The following is a 19,642-nucleotide window of genomic DNA, read 5'->3' on the forward strand; positions in this document are numbered from 1 at the left end:
TTAAGCCAGCACATAATACGGGAGCAGTTCCTGGTTTCAGCTCACTATCCTGTGACCAGGGTGCTGCCAACAAAAGTTGCTCAGATCCAAAGAGCCAGGGTGAAGGCAGAGTCTCCCTGCATCTTCAGTTTGGTTCTAAACTCACAGGGCGGGATGACTTCCCTGTGCATACAGCCAAGGAGAAAGGGGGGTGGAGATTGTTGCATTACCTGCCACTTCCACAATATCCCCAGGAACAATATCCCGAGCCCGGATCCTCTGGACTCCACTCCTGTCGGCACGGATCACCTTTCCCATTTCTGGCTCATATTCCTTTAAGGCTTCGATAGCGCTCTCCGCATTTCTCTCCTGTGAACACAGCATGCAGCAGAGCTTCAGGCAGCTGTACCGTTAGATGGTGACAACACATGATGTTGGGTAGCGGTTGATATGCAGCCCTTCCCCTATTTTGCTGTCTAGACAGAGGTATGAGCTACTTGTGCCAACAAGGGATGAGGAGCCAGGACTCCTGAATTCTAATCCTGGCTTTGAAATCTACTTGCTTTGCGATATTTAACCTTGCCATGCACTTCATTGTCCCCATAGGCTAAAGAGAAACACATTTACCTACTTCAGATAGGGGAGGAGTAGTGGATAGCTGCACAGCAGTATATAAGGTGCTACATCTTGTGATAAGTTTTATGTGCCACAGGCAAAGGGATATGAAGCTATTTCAGAGGTATTGGCAGTTTCATGAATGCACAGAGCAACAGAGTCAGAACTTCTGGGGTGCATCGAGACTGGCAAGTGCTTTTGCGCAAAAAACTTGCCAGCTGTCTACACTGGCCGCTTGAATTTGCGCAAGAGCACTGACTTTGTAATGTGCAAAATCAGTGCTTCTTGCGCAAATACTTTCACGCTCCCACTCGGGAAAAAGCCCTCTTGCACAAGAATACTTGCGCAAGAGGGCCAGTGTAGACAGGGAAGAACTGTTTTGCACAAAAAAGCCCCGATGGCTAAAATGGCGATCGGGGCTTTCTTCCACAAAATCGTGTCTAGACTGGCCACGGATGCTTTTGCACAAAAGCACTTTTTGCGCAAAAGCATCTGTGCCAATCTAGACGTGCTTTTGCGGAAATACTTTTAATGGAAAAACTTTTCCGTTAAAAGTATTTCCGCAAAATCATGCCAGTCTAGACACAGCCTTGGTGTCTAGATCCAACTTTGCTACAGACTCACTCTGAAACCCTAGGGAAAAGTCATTTAACCAAGTCTTGCCTCAGTTTCCCTCTCTGTGACCTAGGGGTTAATGCTTGCCTAGTGGAACCACTATGGTGGAGCTTTGAGATGAGTGTTTGGAAAAGTACTTTGAGGTTCTTGCACACGGGAAGAGTTCTGAACATACAAAGGAGCATTAGTATTTTGGAACTGTATCAAGTGGAACAACAGGCTCTCAGGAGCAGGGGAGGGCCTCATCACAGACCCTTGAGCCAAATTGGGTCTTGCTCCTGGGAATATGGACTTTCTACCCAGACACACTTTGGTTCAACTAGCAGCACTGCTGAACACTGGATGTCACAATTATATCATTTCAAACAAGCTTGAAACTAAATTAAACAGCTGTTTTGAAATATTAAATGCCCCCTCACGTCCTCCACTTAATCAGAATGGATACGGTCTTGCAAGATGTTCCAGGGAACAACAACAGGCAAATGAAAGTGTTTGGCAATGGCTGCTGCCTCATTCGGGGAGCATTAAGAAGTTTGCTTAATGAAAATACTGCCAAAAGCTAAGAGGTGTTTAACTAAGTGTGACATCCTAAACTCCAAACTCTGAACTGCCAAATAAAGAGTAAGGGATGACAAAATTCTATTTTTATTTGGGATGGCATTTTATATCCTTTTTAGGTTCTTGCAGATTTTTTAAGTGAGCTCTACAGGGAGAGCTCACCACCGTAAGGAGCAGGCACCTAGTTACTGACTTTGCCAATTCCTGGCAAGCTGAATCCCTGTTCTCTACACTGGGGCTATGTCTACACTGCTGGCTTTTGCTGGCAGAGAGTGTGCAAATGAAGTGCTGATTAGCATTTTGTTGTGCTTCATTTGCATAATCTATTCACGCCGTTTTTTCCACAAAAATAAGCAGTGTGGACGTTTCCTTTTTGTGCAAAAACCCCGTTTTGCACAAGATCCGTATCCTCGGGCAGCGTAGACAAAGCCTGGGAGTTTCTGTTTGTTTTTCGGGCCCCCTTTTCCCTTGTGCAGACCAGGCTCCAGCTTAGAGTCTGGCTCCTCATTTTTGGCAATTAAAAGCTTGCTTTCATTAATCTCATGTTGGGTTCATGTTTTCTTTACCAGCCCCTCAAAGCCCCAAAGTCTCGTTTTTATTTTTTCACAGCTGCACAATACTTCTCTCTCCCCGTGTTGGTCTTCACTGCAAAGTTAACTCAAAGTTATCGCTGGAGTGTTACCCCTTACCCGAGTCCCCTTCACAGAGGCAGGCTGGTGCTTCTACCTCAAGTGAGGGCAGCTGGCCAGCTCTGTGCGGGTGTAATTTCCCAGCATGGCCACTCTCCCGCCAGCTTGGCTCGCTCGAAAAAGAGCGAACTGGATTGCAGGGAACTCAAGGTCACTCTGCCTTGCAAGCCTAGGCCTTGAAACTTGGTTCCAACTCATGAGCTTCCATCTGCAGTGCCAGGGCAGGTGGAACTTCATTCACACAGGCTGTCCAGTGCCAGGCACCTAGCAAATGGCTCCACTGCCCCCAAACAAGCCTCGTAGCAACCAAGAAGGGAGACCGAAGCAGTTACTTACCTGCCACACCCCCACCACGGCATTGGCCAGGAGAATCATCATGATGACAACTGGCTCTACAAATGCAGTCGTGGTCTCTTCACCTTCTTCAAACCAGGCCAGGATCTGTAGGAAGGCACCACACAGTGTAACTGGCTGTTTAGGGCATGACTCAAATCCCACTAGGGATGTTAAGTAACGGTTAATTAGCTCATTGAGTAGTCGATGGAATTTTTAGTAAGGGGGGGGGCTCGCTACCGCCGCTGTGGCTCTGCATTTTACATGTTGTAAGAGCCACTGGGCTCTTACTACATTTAAAGTGCAGAACTGCGGTGGGGTTAGATTCCAGGGCCGGGGCGAGCTGGGACTGAACAGTCACGACTCCCACTGGCTCTGGGATCACTGCAGCTCTGCCTCCCCTGCCCACCCTGCACCGCGGAGACGGTGCTGGGGGGAACTGGCTTCTAAGCCTATGCTTATCGGGTAGTCGACTACTCCACTAGTCACTTACATCCCTAAACCCCACTCAAATCACTGGCAGCCCTTCCCTCCCCTGGGCTTTGCACTGGGCCCTCCATCCACCTACAGGATCTTTACAGAGCATTCCTAAAACTGAAATACCCACCTGGGGAAGTGAAAAAACAAATTGACAGAGCAAAACAAAAGTACCCAGACATGAACTACTTCAAGACAGACCCAAAGGAGAAAACAACAGAACCCCTCTTGTCATTACCTATAGTCCACAATTCAGACCCCTCCAGCGCATTATACACACTCTACAACCCAGCTTGGAACATGATCCCTCACTCAGAGGCTTTGGGAGAAAAGGCTATTCTCGCTTACAGGCAACCCCCCAACCTGAAACGAATTCTTTCTGGTAACCATGCCACACAACCACATCATAAGCCTCCAGGAACCCATCCCTGCAACCAAAACCGATGCCAACTCTGCCCACATTATCTATACTGCCTAATTCATCACTGGAGCCAACAACATAAGCTCTGGAGCAACATAAGGTCGACTGCATGTCCAGTAATTTGATCTATGCCATCAACGCCCCACTGCTATATATTGGACAAACTGGACAGTCTCTGCGGGAAAGAATCAATGGACACAAATCAGATATACGTAAAGGAAACATACAGAAACCGATTGGGGACCACTTCAATCTTCCGAATCACTGTTTAAAAGATCTTCAAGTGGCTGTCTTGTCACAAACCAGATCTACAAGCCAGATCCACAGGGAAGCACTGGAATTAGAGTTCATCCACAAATTCAATTCACATGCTAATGGACTCAATCGTGATGAAAGTTGGTTGGGGCACTACCAATTTAACAGGCGTTAAAGGTGCAAACAGCTCTTTATGTAGACTCCTAAGTCAGGAAGGATACCATCAATTGACGGATTCTTATCTGCTTTGTTTTAACTACCTAATCTTCAGATACTTACTGATTCCCTCTAGCTCCCTGTCTCCCACCCCCCTTTCCTTTTTTTCTCCTCCCTTCCCCCTCTCCTATGAATTTTGGGTCTGCACATCCTAAACTCATAATTCTGGTCATCTGATGAAGTGGGCTGTGCCCACGAAAGCTCATGATACCATCTATATGTTTTGTTAATCTATAAAGTGCTACCAGACCATTTGTTGTTGTTTTTTTTATTGCCCTTAGTGTCGGGCCAAGTCTACACTGGCAGTGTACAGCACCAAAACATTCTGGCTCAGGGATGTGAACACACACACACACAGTTATAGCGCTGTAAAGCACCAGCGTGGACCAAACTACGGCACTGGGAGCCAAGCTCCTGGCAGTGTTAACTACACTGGTGGTTTCCATAGGGCACTGGAGATCATGCTGTGGCCACTGTTAGGTGTAGATAAAGGCTTAGACTCTTTGGCTCAACAAGGTATCCAAGCACGTGCTTAAACTGAAAACAGGATTGCCTGTATCACGTTCAATGTAACGGGACCATGCGGGTGCTTCAGATAAGCTTCTGCCTCAGCAGCCTGCTGAATTAGCGATTAGAGTCCTGAGGCACCCGGAGCTAGGAATGAGATGACCAAGCAAGGAAAGCAAAACACATGCCGGTGAGGAAAAAAATCCTCTCCCATGCCCACATTTTTGCTCCTTGAGCTGCTTGCCAAAACATTTATATGCTAAGATCATAGCACCGCCACAACGCCACTGTAACGCACTCAAATGTCAGCTCATTCAGTGTGTGGAGGTATCAGAAGGTTCCCACGCCCAGGTTGGTATTTTGGGAGGGAGTCCATCTGCAATTCTTCCTGTCAGAAACCAGTCCCACCTAGAACTGCTGAAAGACAAATTACAAAGCAAACTGGTTTTTTTTGCCAGCAACCCTGAGATGCCAAGTCAGGCTGGAAATGGAGCTGCCCGGATTTGATCGCCCTTTGAGTGGCGTGGCAACAGGTCATTTTCACAAGACAATTACCCACCGATATGGGATGCCTTTAATTAAAAAATGATAAAGCAGAGAGGTTGGGAGATGGGAGGAGATTTGCCAGCTGGTTGCTTATTCAAGTGGACTGGAAACCAATTTGTTCCTGCGTGGCTCACATTACACTTCACTGACGTATATTTGGGTTTGGAAAGAACTGTCGCTGAATGGGATATTTTCAATGAATCCCAGGAGATCTGTTTATTTTTCCCCTAGATTCTCTCTTTATCCACTTAAGGTTTTGCACAAGCAGAAAATAAGATTAAGGCAGTAAAAGCACCTTACTCAAAATGTTATGACTGTGCAAGTCAGGATTCAGAAATAATAGCGTCTCAACGTTCTACTTCACATGAGACAGTCAGAACTGACAACCTCAGCGTGCATCTTGGACGTGATCCGGAATCGGGACACAAAATCCCGTTTAAGTGGTTGAACATTATGTTTAACCGGTTAAAGAGAGGGGCAGCCCCCCTCCCCCCACTACCAAAGACAAGGACTGCTCTGGCTGGCCGGAGTAACCCCTGCCATGGTCAGGGGCTCCTTCAGCCACCTGGTGAAGCAGCTCCTGCCTACGGTGGACCCCACCGATTAACCATTCATATCTCTAATCCAGAACCCACCGAAGTCGATGGAAAGACTCCTCTGAACTTCAGCTGGGGCTGGGGTTGGGGCTGGGTAAATCACCAAGCATTCACCAAGTAAATCATCATACATGTTCCTAAATTTCCCTCTCTGCACTCTTGCTTAGCTACTATGGGACTTTCTCCCCGTGAGTTCTGAAGATAGAGAAATCAAGGAATCCTGATATAAATGGATTAAAACGTGTTCGCTCCACATCTTGGTATAACCCGTCCTTGCTCAGCCAGCAATAACGCTGGTGCGTGGCTCTGGGCTCTACTATTATGTTCAAACCAGAACATAACATAACATAGCAGCCATACAGGGTTAGACCAAAGGTCCAATTAGCCCAGTATCCTGTCTTCCAACAGTGGCCAAAGCCAGATGCCCCAGAGGTAATCATCAAATGATCCCTCTCCTGTAATCCATTTCCAGCCTTTGACAAACAGAGGATAGGGATACTATTCCTACCCATTCTGGCTAATAGCCACTGATGGGCCTACCCTCCACGAATCTATCTACTTCTTTTTTTTAATTCTGTTAAAGTCCTGATCTTTACAACATCCTCTGGCAAGGAGTTCCACAGGTTGACTCCTGACTCCAGTAAACCAATACATGAGGTAGCTGGGGACATAAGGCAACTGTCCATGAAGGAAAAAGGATCTGTATCCACAGCATGGTCCCCAGATTCCTAGAAGCTGAGAGTCTAATAAAAGTGTCATGTGAGTTCCATCAGAGACAGAGAGACGGGTCCCTAACAGACAGAGAGCACTCGAAATCAGTCAGAGGCAGTTTAGGAGACTGAACACTAGAGTTCCGAGTCACTGTCCTTTTCTGCTTTGATGACTGAGACAGCACATCCAAACAAGTAATCGTGTGTGTTTAACTAAACAATCAACCACCTTTGAGAGCAGAGGGACACTGATTCAGGGCACAGCTACACTCCACAGCTTTTAGCGACAAGTACAAAATGCATCCACTCGTAACCAGCACGTTTTGCTTTGTTGGCAGGAGAGCACTCCAGCGGAGAAAGCGGCATTCACATGTGCACTTGCTGCAGTGAAGCCTTGTCGTTCGGGGGAGGGGTTTAAGCACTCACAAACAATAAAAACTCTGTCAAGCAAGAGCAAATGTAGACACAGCCGTAGTGATTATTGCTCAAGGGAGTAGCTGTGACATCCTGCCAGCATGCGCACATGCATGCACACACACGCACACACTTTACAAAAGCCTGGTGTTTTGCTGACAAACACAAGGAACATGAGGGCTAGACCAGCACTGTAGGTCCAGCTCAAATCCCCAGCACTCTGCGGGTTTCACAGCAACTCCGGCATTCAGAATTCCAGACATCAGGACAGGTTTTCAAGTACTGCACGTGAAGATTACTCACCAGACGAGTCTCTGGCATGTGCAATGCTGCTGTCACATGGGTAGTTATGGGTACCAACCAGGCCCATGCACTGTTGTACAGGCGATCTCTCTGAAAGTCAGGGCCTGCGGTCCTAGGATTGCTTTAGCTTTTCAGACATGCCACCTGAATCCCTTATAGGAAAGTCTCTTATTCAGCAGCAAAGCCAAATGCATAGAGCATGATATAGTTGCCTAGCCAGTATGCAATTCTCTGAATGCAGGCCCTAAACCAGGGACAGGCAATAATATTTAATGGGGGGGGGGGGGACACTCTTAAGATTTTGGCAAGTGGTCAAGGGCTGCATTTGTACAGAGAGGTGTGGTGTCTGGGATGAAGGTTGGGTGCAGAAGGGAGCTTGGGGTATGGAGCTGGCAGGCAAGGGGAGGTGTGGAGTCAGAGGGAGTTTGGGTGAAGGAGGAGGTGGTGATCTGGGGAAAGGCTTGGGATGCAGAGTCCAGAAGGGGGTATGGGTGCAGGAGAGGATTCTGGTCTGGGGTAAGGGTGTTGGAGGTGGTACGGAGTCTGGGAGGGAGTTGTGACCTGGGAGAAAGGGGAGGAAGAGGGTGCAGAGGGCTTGGGTGATGGCCTGGGGCAGGCAGTTGGGGGCCAGACGGGGGTGCCAAAGGCAAGCTCTGACTGGAAGGTGTTTACCTAGGCGACGTCTAGCTAGCAACCCTGCACAACCCTGAGCTGCACTCAAGCTGCTCCACCTGGCTGTGCTCTGGGCAGTGTGGCAGGAAGGAGAAACCGAGGGAGGAAGGAGGCTTCATTGGCTGCCTGACACCCAGCAAAATTTCTCAGCTCCTATTGTCCAGAAACTGTCCAATGGGAGCTGAAAAATTTTGCTGGGGGGCAGGACCGAACACAAACCCTCCCTCCTTCCTCCCCAGCATCCAGAGTATAGAGCAGCCACATTTAAAACAGCTGCTGCAGCGCTGTACTTAAGAGTTCCAGCAAGGCAGCGCCAGGGTGGATCTGGTGGCTTGGGGGGGTGGGGGAGGGAGGGCTGAATCCAGCCTGCAAGCCACCTCTTGCCCACCCCTGCCCTAAACTATCATTTTCTGCACTCAAAGAAAGAGCCACCCAAAAGAAAAAAGCACACATCACGCACACAAATTAGTCACAAGAGCAAACATATGACCCTATTTTATAGGTATGTGTGGGCAATTTCACATTCTAACATTGTTGCAATGGTATACACGTTGGAGAGGGGGTGGTTTAGGGACGTACAAAATTATTTCCATGACAATTTTTTAAATAATTCAATGGAAGTTTAGGTTTTCCAAAGTTCAGTTGTACATACCGTAAATGTGCATGCAAATATGGCCTGACAACCTGCCTTAAAGAGAGCTAAACGTACTTTTTTCACAGGGAAGAACATAAGGCCTCTGATACCTATTTAATTATATTCGACATTTCAAAAGCAAACAGCGCACTGTCATTTCTTGGTATCCCTAAAAGCATGTGAAATCAGTGACAGCACAGCACTAGGCACCACAAATATGGTGAGAATCAGTGAAATTGTTTCTAAGGATCATGAATAGCAAGTGAATCAATACGAGCGTAAGCATTCAGATTAAGCAATGTTGCACAGACCAACCAGGTAATATATGGACTTTGCGCTGATGCACTCTATATTTTTTTCAGAACAGCAACAGATGTGGGAGAGGTCACTAGGAGGATGGTTATACATTAGTAAAGCTTCCGGATACATAAACCGCCAGGGCGAGTTTGCATATGTGCCTCAGTTACTGAGTACACTTTGCATTTGGCAAGAGGTGTTGCAAATGAATCAACATTCCACCCGGTCAGATAAACATAGGCATTTAACTCAAACCCAAACCAAAGCCCACCTCTCACTCCCACTTTTCATTTCTGTCTGTGCCAAAATTGCCTACAAAATCTGTTCCGGCAGGGTTTTCAAGCTGTCCAGGAAGCAGTAGAAATCTCATGGAAAAACGTGTTCTCATAAGACTGCCATTTTAATGTTGAACAAACAGCACTTGCATGTTTACAATGCCTACTGCGCTTTACAATGGTGGGGATTAACCTCTGTTTACAGGAGGGGGAAAAAACAGGCAGCAAAGAAAGGAACCGACTTTCCAAGATCTCTCAGCAAGTCAGAGCAGAACCAGGAACAGAACAGGGGCATTCTCACTTTGTTTGCCCGATCTAACTGCTAAACCATGTTATCTTTTATGTCCAGACAAGGTTGGGTCAAGTCAGATAAGCACACCAAACTTTCAGAGGATCACTTGTAGTGACAGCTGAAACATCAACTTGAAAAATGTGGCCCTACCACAGCCATATTGTTAAAGAAAATCTGCCATGATCCATAGACATCAAGCTACACCATGGGTGCCCAGTCTAAAATGTCTTATCTCTAGAAGCAAGATGTTTCCTCATCTCAAAGGTGGAAATGATGTACATACCCATCTTTCTAAAGTGATGTGGGCTGTACGGATGAAGAAGTAGTGCATAATAGCAAAGAATAACAAAAGCCATTCATATATTCACTAGAATCTACATTTCCACACTGAAATCCTCAAAGTTGTGCAACATATTAATGGACAGAGCAATTCGTTACCACATTGTGAAGTACATTACGCCCTCCATTGCAGCGAGGCACATCATTTTGTAGAAAAGGCAGAGGAGAGAGAGAAGACCCAGCTCTGTTCTAGTCCCAGCTCTGCTAGGGTGCGTCTACACTAGGGATTTAGATTAATTGGCTAATTGAATAGTCGATGCAACTTGCATCGACTATTCGATTAGTCGATAAGGGCGCCTCTGCCTTTGAAGTGGAGCAACAGCTGCACTTAAGGCTGTTGCTACACTTCAAAGGCAAAAGCGCTGTAGGGAGCATGGGGCCAGCGGGGGACTCAAGCAGTCCCCTGCTGGCCCCGTGCTCCCTATGGCGTTTCAAAGTGGCAGCGCCACTCCTCTCATTCTTCCCTGCCCCCTTGCTACCTCTTTCGGATAGAGGCAGCAAGGGATTGGGGGGAGGAGGGAAGGAAGCGACTATCCGATAAGCATTTGCTTATCGCATAGTCAACTAGTCATTCACATCCCTAGTCTACACTGCACCCTTACCTCAAAATAATTGCAAAATAAGCTTGGCACTGTGCCAAATTTCGAAATAAAGCACTATTCCAAAACGCCCCTTAACCCTTGTGGAACGGGGGCCACAGGGACTCTGGAATAGCGCATCCGCTATTTCGAAACTTATTTCAAAAGTAATGGGCTGCTTTTAAGACGCAGAATAGCTATTTCGGGATACTTCCGGTATCCCGAAATAGGTCCACCATGTAGACGTAGCCCTAGTGATCTACTACCCTTCTCTATGCCACAGTTCTTCTCCTAAGATGTCTTGTCTATACAAGCTCTTCAGAACAAAGACTGTTTTACTATGCCTCTGTGCCACAGTGGTACCCTAATCATGATCGGGGCTTCTTAGCGGATACCACACCATTTTCTGCAGCATGAAAATCTACACAGAACTTCAGCAGCGGTTTAAAGAAAGATAAATATGTACATTCCAAATAGCATTAGACTCAGCCATGTCACCAAATCCCTTTCCTCCCTTTCCTAAAAGGACAAAATTCACAGCAATGAGAAGGTGGAGTTTGCTTCAGATTCTCATTCACTCATGACTTTGGCATCAACAGGCTTTTTAACAGGCTCAACTAAGCTAACAGCAGGTGTAAGAGCAACTCCTACACATGATGGCGTAATGCTGAAATTCCAACTCAAGAATCTAGCTGGAGAAAAATAATATAAAATGCTGGATTTTTACATTAAAAATGTAATGCCACGCACTCGCTTTTAAGTGGCTGAGAGACTCGCAGACATTAAACTATCAAATTTGAGGCTTTATTTCAAAGCAAGATTGTCCAAACAGGGCTTGTAAATAATGTTAGGACTCCTCTTTCCTTGCCACATGGATTCAATTCCTGCTGTTTAGATCCAAATGTTGATGAATATTGTATGGGTTTTTTTTTTTTAAATTAGCTTCACTTATATAAGAAGCTTCCTGTCTCACCTCCATTGACCTACACAACCTGTAAGCAGGCAGGGTCCTCACATCATCCCCTCTCAACTGCTCCACCAGGGATCATTTAAAAATAAGCCCCTTCCCCCCTCACTCTTGCTCTCTGCCTGCGTTCATACCAGCAGCCCCACGGCAGGATTGTACTTGCCAAAACAAAAAGGGCATTTGCTCAGCCAGGTTTCACGGCTCTCTCTCCAGAGCTCCCTCTTCCTCAGAAAGCCACTCAAGCCTTTTATGTAGGCAAGCTGGAGCTCTGCAGACCCCACTCATCCAGCTAGCAGGGAGAGAGCAGACTAGCTCACGCATCTCCCCACCGGGACCCAAAGGCCAGCACCCATTCGCTCCCTGCTCACCAATTTCCACTACGCCCAAGGTGACTAGCAGGGGTGGCCTGTGACTATAGGCCGACTCGGCCGTCGCCTAGGGCACCGCCTTCAACGGCGCCTGATGCTGACGTCACGGGGCGCCCGATGGTGACGTCACCCCATTGACGGCCGTGCAGGCAGGGGTGCCGATCGCACGTTCCGCCTGGGGTGCCAGCTGCCGCAGCCCACCTTGGGCTGCTCCAGTCTTCTTTGTAGCTCTAGCAGTCTTCTATGTAACTCTCCCCCACAGAGCGCCGTAATACCTGGAATCCCCGCCCCTTCCTCCAGTCTTAAATCCTTCCACCCTTTCCGCCAACAGACAGCTCTTTAAAGAAACACAACCCTCTTCCATCCCTTAACCCAGTGTTTCCCAAATGGTGTTCCGTGGAACCCTGAGGTTCCGCAAAGTGAAAATAAGGGTTCCGTGAGAAAATTCCATTACAATAACATTGTAAGATTTTTAAAAAAATTGTACACCTTAAATGTGATTTTTGTTTTTAAATATGTGCAATTGAACTAAATGTTCATCTCATGACCTTGTTTAGCATTTGTTTATTATGATCCTTACTTATTTGTGGTCTACTTTTTCAGCTCCATATACAAGACTGTTATTAGGGGTTCCGCAAAATTCTTTCAAGTTTAAAAGGGTTCTGTGGCCAAATAAAATTGGGAAACACTGCCTTAACCTATTGAAAAAGGTTCACCTCCTCCCCCCCCCCCCCCGAAGTTGCCTGTCCACCACCACAAAAAAAAAGTGTTCTTTTAGGTACACAAGTAGCGCTTCAAAGATTTCTCATATCACAACTCAGCCTTATAGATTCCAGACATGCAGGGCCAGAAGAATGAAACAAGTCATTGAATCTTCTGCTAGGCGCACTGTTCCTAGCACTAAGGACGTCTTCACTGCAGAGTTAACGCAGGTGATTGTCACCCGGGTCAGCGTAGCCCATATGTGAGTAGCCTCACTCCAAAGCCATAATTAAAAAAGGGGCCAGAGTGGGTTTGTACTTCTCCCATGTGCCGTGAATACTCTGGGGGGGGGGGGGAGATACATTCTTTGGTTCTCAATACTTCAGTAAGCTGAGCCCCGACAGGATTCTTCCCTAACAAAGCATGGAAGAACTTGTGTGGGCAGGGAGGGGGACCACCACCTCTCACCTTATTTAACAGGTCTCCTGAGTGCAAAGTGGGCTGGTTACCAGCCAGAGGGAAAAGCAGAATTCATGGTGTAGCCTGTAGCTCAAGCCAGCTAGCTAGCCCAGGCTGAAAGCACCACCAACTCAGGGCACAAGTCTGTGTACATGGTGAGGAGCTTGGTTAAAGACAACCACCACCAAGAGCCCAGGTTAACTCTGCAGTGGAGACGGACTCTGTGGCTAATTGGATCTGAAACGATTCTCTCGGAAGGGAAGCTGCATTTCGTTTCTGACGAGGCGTGTAAATGCTTAACCAGTATGGGTTGGAACAGCTCCGGGCAGGAGGCTACTCCAGCCCTGCGGGGCCCATTGCAGGCAGGGGTTGCTCCAGCCAGCCGGCCAGAGCAACTTATGTCCATGGTAGACCTGGCCCAGCCCCAAAGCCATAGGTTACACGCTGGCTCCCCAGGAACAGGGCCAGAAGGGACTGCCAAGTCCTGTGCCCGGGGAGCCATCTTCACTGCAGGCTCTATACTACAGAGCTCGCAACGAAACCTCCCAGGGAGTGGAGCCAGCAGGCTGCAGTAGATCCTTACCCTGGACCAGGATCCGTAGGCGCTGCCAACCCTGCTCTTAGGGAGGCTTTGGTGCAGACTCTCATATGTAAGCTTTATGCTGCAAAGCCTGCAGTGCGTGCAACTGCTAGGGATTATACAGTTACATTTTAAAACTACCTCTTACACCCCTAATTCTGACAAGTCTCCCAGCAGAACATCACCTGCTAAGCACCACTTGGGCCCAATGGGAGATGCTGCATGAAAAGACCATAAGATTGTATTTGGCAACTTGGAACTTTTGACCAGAAACGAGGGGGAAATCTGTACACATGACAGGAGTATCTGTGTTTTCTGCCTTAGCCTTCTGCACTGGCTACGAGGCTAACAACCTGCAAAAGGAATTTTTAATGGAAAAGAGACTATTAAAAGATAACAATGAAGAGGCAAAGTGTTAAGACTCTGGCTATGTCTAGACTGCAGAGTTTTTCCACGATACCGGGAAAGTGTCCAAGGAACCCGTCCGCTTTTCCAAAAAAAATTTCAGAAAAGCAGATGCGTTTTTTCAGCATCCCTGTAAACCTCGTTTTACAAGGAAGAAGGGATGTTCCCAATGTAGATGGGCCAAATGTCAGGAAATCCTCTTCTGAAAAAAGAATCAGAAAAAGATATACAAATTGATTTGCATATCTTTTTCCAAAAAAACCTGGCAGTGTAGACACAGCCTCAATGGCTCAAAGCTAAGATTGCTCAAATGACTTCAGGGACAGGCTGCTCCAGCCCCAAATCAGCAAAGCACTTATGCACATACAATGAGGATATGCTTAAATGCTTTGCTAAATATGGACTTGAGAGAATGCAGAATCTCTGCAGCGGCCACAGAAAACTACCACATCTATTCCTGTCACCTCTGTCTCTTTGTACATGAACTTTCCTTTGGTTGCAGCTTTGCCTCCGACTTTATACGCACATCCTGTGCTCCTTTACTCTTGCTCAACTCCTACCAAAACATGCTTGTCTATGAATTTTACATTCACATGGTAAAATAAACATACCGCTTTGCCAGCTATGCTCACCCATCAGAGCAGCTCATATATACTCCTGATGTGGGGGGGTGGGGAACAAGCTTAACTTTCTGAGCAACTTGAAAGACGTTCTGCTCTGACTCCCCCATCACATGGATTTTTGAAGTCCTATTAAGATTCCGACTGACCATAGATCTTTTGTGCTGCGTTCACACTCAATAACTACATTTCCTGAATTTCACACCAGTTGAGACTGCAGACGCTTGGGGCAGGCGCTGTTTTTCATTTTGCCAGTACAGCATCTAACACAATGTGGTCTCAATACCAACTGGGACCGACTCGATCACAGTGTATAAATGTCCACAGAAAGAACAGCAATTTGATAGCAGAGGGCTCTTGACTGTCACAGAGAAAGGCATAAAAAGATCCAGCAGGTGTGAGCTGAAGCTAACAATGTTCAAACTAAAAATCTGGCACAATTATTTAATAGTGACGACAAATAATCACTGGAATGATTTAGCAAGGATTGTAGTGGAGTCTGTGGGTGTAAAAATTCCAAAAAAAAGCCACTAACCATGTAAGCAACTGAATTTCAATTGGTTATATGGTTAAACTCTCTGCAGATTGCTGGACCTGCGGGCTGCTGGCGTCAACCAGGAGTTTAACCGGTAAGGTTAACTGAGAAGCTAGTGCTTATTGGTTAACCGCTTAATCGATTAAACTCTGACATCCTTAGTGAAGCCTCCATCGCTGGATATTTGAAAAATCAAGATAGTGTGTTTTTCTAAAAGATATTCTTGAGTCCAAACTACCAGGACTTGAAGCAGGAATTAATTAAGGGAAGTTTATGCAGGTGGTCAGAGTCGATGATCACAGCTGTCTGATCTGGTCCTAAAATGAATGACTGTCAAGGTGAAGTGCTTTATCTGCAGGCTGAGCCGGGTAAATAGCCCTTGTTTCCTGACGCCCAGTGAAGTGCCCTACCCACTAGACTGTCCTGTCTATTCTGCAGGAACTAGCTAGAGAACCACAGGTACACGTTAAATGAATAAGCTCACAGTCTTCTAACTCGGCAGTTATTGAACCAGTTTGGAAGGAACTTAATTACAACACAGCGTGAAACGTCTGCAGCTAAACAGCGGCCACTTTTTAGAAGCCTGACGTGCATTTTTCCACGTGAACTCTCTGGATCAAAGGATTACATCTGCCAAATTGTCATTGAATACAATAGGAGAGTCTGGCAATGGCAAAGGGGAAGCTGCAGAGATGCTGTAGGGTTTCTAATTTGGTGGATTTCATTGGGGTTGGCTTTGAACATCTAACATGTGGCTCACTCAGTAGCGCTTGTACATATGAGACCCTCCTCAGTCCACCTCTAGTAGAATTCTATGTGACATTTAAAGAACCTAGGACATTTTGGGGATAAGAAGTGGCTTGTTCAATATTCCCTAATATCAAAGCGACGTGCAGGCTATTGTCAGTTATCTGCAAAATTAGCTGCCGCACGGCTGGTATTGCTACTTTGTAGGATCACTCAGCATCCCACATCCCTGTTCTGATTAAAGTATGGGACTCAGTCTACCCGCACCTTCCTTTGGGTCACTTTCAGTCCCTAAATTATGGCAGGCTTGGCACAGCAAACACAGACTGAGGTAAGACTCCTGTGCTCCCCAGCCCTCCGGCCTCAGGTCTGCTGCTGCAAGCTTTGAAGCAGCAGCAGATCTTGCTGCGGATGACCCTCTGGTTCCAAGGAGGATGCCCGACAGTGAATCCGCTAGGGCTGCCCCCCGACCTCCTTTCTGGGCACTTTTCATTCACCCGCACAGACTCCCCGAGTCTGGTTTCCCTGACGCAGCTCCAGTCCCGCTGCAGTGATTCGCACAGAGCGGGCATGAACCACTCCCGCTGCTTTTAGAGCACAGGCCAGGCTGGCTGGGGTCGGTGCATTGGGGGAGTGCACAGGGAGAGAGGAGGATACTCACAAATGATACAAAGGCGGCCAAGAGAAGAATGCGCACAAGGAGATCTTCAAACTGTTCCAGAACAAGCTCCCAGAGGGACTTCCCTGCCAAACAAAAAGCATATAAGTACGGCCACACTGGCTCAGACCCACGGTCCATCTAGCCCACTGGCCAATGCCAGGTGCCCCAGAGGGAGGGAACACACCAGGAAATCATCAAATGATCCAGACACCCATTCCCAGCCCCTGACAAACAGAGACTAGGGACACCATCCCTGCCCATCCTGGTGAATAGCCATTGATGGACCTAACCTCCGTGAATCTCTCTCGCTCTTTTCTGAGCCCTGTTACAGCACAGTAAGGGCTGCACAAGCACTGAAAGCGAACGTGGCGAATTCAGTCTCCTAAGCCTGGTTGGGTGCAAGGGCATGGTGCTCTGCTTTGAGGCTAGAGATTCCTGGCATTGCTAACTGTGGGCTTGACTGAAAAAAGCAGCTCTATTGAGGACAGCACTTAACACACATGGCTAAGCCCCAGTGAAGTCAATTGGGCTCACCCACACGCCTAATGTAAAGCACATGCTGTCCGGAATTAGAAGTCATACCACTGCCAGCGCAGCATTAAGGATGAGCATGTGGCAGCCATACTGGCGCCTAACTGGGTCAGGCGAAGCTCCACCAGCAGGAAAGACAGCCATGCCAGGGCCAGAGTGGAAAACAAACGAGGATGAAAGGCGTCAGCCAAGAAACAAGGCAGTGTTGCCTAGTGGTGATCGCAGGTGGCTAGGAGACTGAATGGCCTGGTGCAGGGCATCTCTAAATGAATGCACCTGAGCTTCCCTGGGTTAGAAAAGAAAGACACACACACTTGGCAAAGCCCTAGGATTTTTCATTCAGTGGAACTGAGTCCCGGCCTGCCCTTGTAGAGCTATGCATTGTTCTAACTTCTGGAGCAGTAACACTCACCTTTCACGGGGCAGCGTGAAGAACATTCAGTGTCAAAATCTGACCTGAGTGTATTGTCTCTTCCCCCTAGTTTCCCACCACACCACCTCGTCTTCCCCTCTTGCTCTTCCCTGAGTTCCTACCTGCCTCACAATGCACACGCCTACGATAAAAGGACTACTCTGACCGTCTGCTGTCTTATCTATGTTAACTATAATCTCTTCAAGGGGGAGTAGTCTCTTACACCTGTAGAGTTATGTACAAAATGCTGATATTACTTTCTGCTCTGGTCCCCCACAGGAGCAAGACTGAGTGATGCGGCAATTGGGGGTTTGGAGATCCCTGGTCTAAATTATTACTATTATAGTAGATGAGCAGTGGTCTGGTTTGGGATGTGTGGTTTTTATGCCTCTATAGAATGGATTTTTTTTAAACCAAAACTTGCTGTAACCAGAGTCAACAAGTACATCAACAAGTTTTCCAGGTAAATTTTTCAGCTCAAGATATTTGACAGTGTCACTTGACAGTGAGAGTCCATCTTGTTTTCACCTGCTAAATATAACAGAACATCTCATACGGGTCTGTTTTGTCTTCATGTAAATGAGGATGTTCTTAGGTCTGCGGCATTCTTCATGGGTTTATAGAGAAGCCCACTGAAGTTCAACATAGTCTCACCAGTATTGTGAGTTCCCCAACAGTCTCCACTGCACTAGCTCACATTAAGCCTCCCAGAACAGACATGTTCCCAAAGTAAAGAGTTTAAAAAAAAAAAACCACAAGTGTAGAGCCAATATAATTCCACCTACCTTCTTCAGCAGGGAGCTCTGCGATTTCCACCAGCATCCCAACAAAGATGTGGAAAGGGAGAAAAGAAAAAGAAATTATTGATCTGGGAACAGACATGAAAATCCATCATTGGCAACAAACGGGTCGAGTGGTTAAACTAGAAAGCTTTTGTGAAAATGGCATATTCTTACGTATACACACTCCTCAGGCCCCAATAACTTTATATGGGGTGTGAAAAAGGCATATGTATCTAACCCAACAAGAGATACCCTCACAAATCTTAAGGAAGGCAAGTGAGGTGTATTAAGCCTTCAGGACACTGGTTACATGGAGAACACCCTGCACATTGGAGACCAAACTGGAATTCATTTCCTTTCCTAACCCACGCTCATTGTTCCCAATCGTGTCAGTTTCTCCTTCTTTGCTCTCTTTAGCATGAGTTGTAAAAAACAGAAAGCCAGTCTCCATTCCCCATGACAGTGCAGCCAGGTGACAGCAATGGGGTCAGAGGAACAGGACCAAGAGGCTAGTAAATTTAAATGAAATGCATGTGTGCTTTCAAACTCTACAGTCCTGACAAGAGTCTAACCTGCCCAGTGCTCACTTTGCTCATGCCACTCACCCGCCATTGTCCAAAATTCCCTGTTATCCAAGACAAAGCTGCCTTCCCTGACAGGCTATGACACTGAATAGACCCTCGTTCACCCAAAACCTTAATGGCCTGCAAGACTGTTGGAAAGCCAGCTTGTACTGGAAAGAGCCTCATGTAAGAAGAGTTGCCAGTACCAGCATCTCTCTCATGCATTCGATTTTTTACAGAATAGTTAGTTTAACAAACATTTCTGAGATTAATGAAATACGTAGCTCAGCTGCCTTTGTCTGGAGGGGGAAGAAGGGCAATTGATCAGAAGGGGATTTATTTTATTTATTTATTTCTGTCGCTCCTACTTTCCTTCCAAGACTAGCTATGTGTTTTTTCCCTTCTCGAGGTACAAGAGAGAAATGATCGTCAAAAGAACTCAAGCTGGCTTAACGCTGTTCCAATGTGAGTTTCATCATGGACTTCATGGGGAGCAAGAATTAGGCCAATACTCTTCAAAACCCCATGGCTAGGAGCAAGGAGTTGTCAGCGAGCTGTCAAGGAGTCCCATGGCCAGCATCAGGGGTCTGTTGCCAGCTTCCAGTCTTACATTATTCTGTGTGGGGTTTAGCATACTATTGGTGAGTGTAACCTCAACACACCTGTGAGGCAGAGAAAGTATTACTCCCATTTTACTGGAGGGGAACTGAAGCACTTTGAGATTATGCGACTTGCTCCAAGGTTACACAGTAAGTCTGTGGCAGATCCAGGAATTGTACCCGATTTGCTGAGGCCGTGTCTACACTGAACAGAAGATCACCGCTCCCACGACTGATCTTCCAGAGCTTGATTTAGCTAGTCTAGTTAAGACTTGCCAAATCGAACTCAGAGTGCCCCTGCTGGTACTCCTGCTTGTGCAAGGAATAAGGGAAGCCAGTGAGAGCACTGGCTCCTGTCACCCTCCTGCTGTGGGAACAGGGAGGAAATGC

General features: G+C 47.0%; 1 protein-coding gene across 2 annotated transcripts in view; it reads right to left on the reverse strand.

Moving 5' to 3' along the window:
* Positions 1-19,642, reverse strand: part of ATP2A3 (ATPase sarcoplasmic/endoplasmic reticulum Ca2+ transporting 3) — a 148,081-nt gene that overhangs the window by 82,940 nt on the left and 45,499 nt on the right. For both annotated transcript variants that reach the window (XM_089772106.1, XM_089772105.1), the window contains exons 2-5: positions 18,094-18,111; positions 16,366-16,448; positions 2,793-2,897; positions 210-348 (exon numbers count right to left, since the gene is read on the reverse strand). In XM_089772106.1, the coding sequence (XP_089628232.1) occupies positions 210-348; positions 2,793-2,897; positions 16,366-16,448; positions 18,094-18,111 (345 nt within the window). The remainder of the gene's footprint in view (positions 1-209; positions 349-2,792; positions 2,898-16,365; positions 16,449-18,093; positions 18,112-19,642) is intronic.

This window comes from Pelodiscus sinensis, chromosome 21, assembly GCF_052426305.1.
Source record: "Pelodiscus sinensis isolate ZL-2025 chromosome 21, ASM5242630v1, whole genome shotgun sequence".
In the NCBI taxonomy this organism is placed as follows: Eukaryota; Metazoa; Chordata; order Testudines; family Trionychidae; genus Pelodiscus; species Pelodiscus sinensis.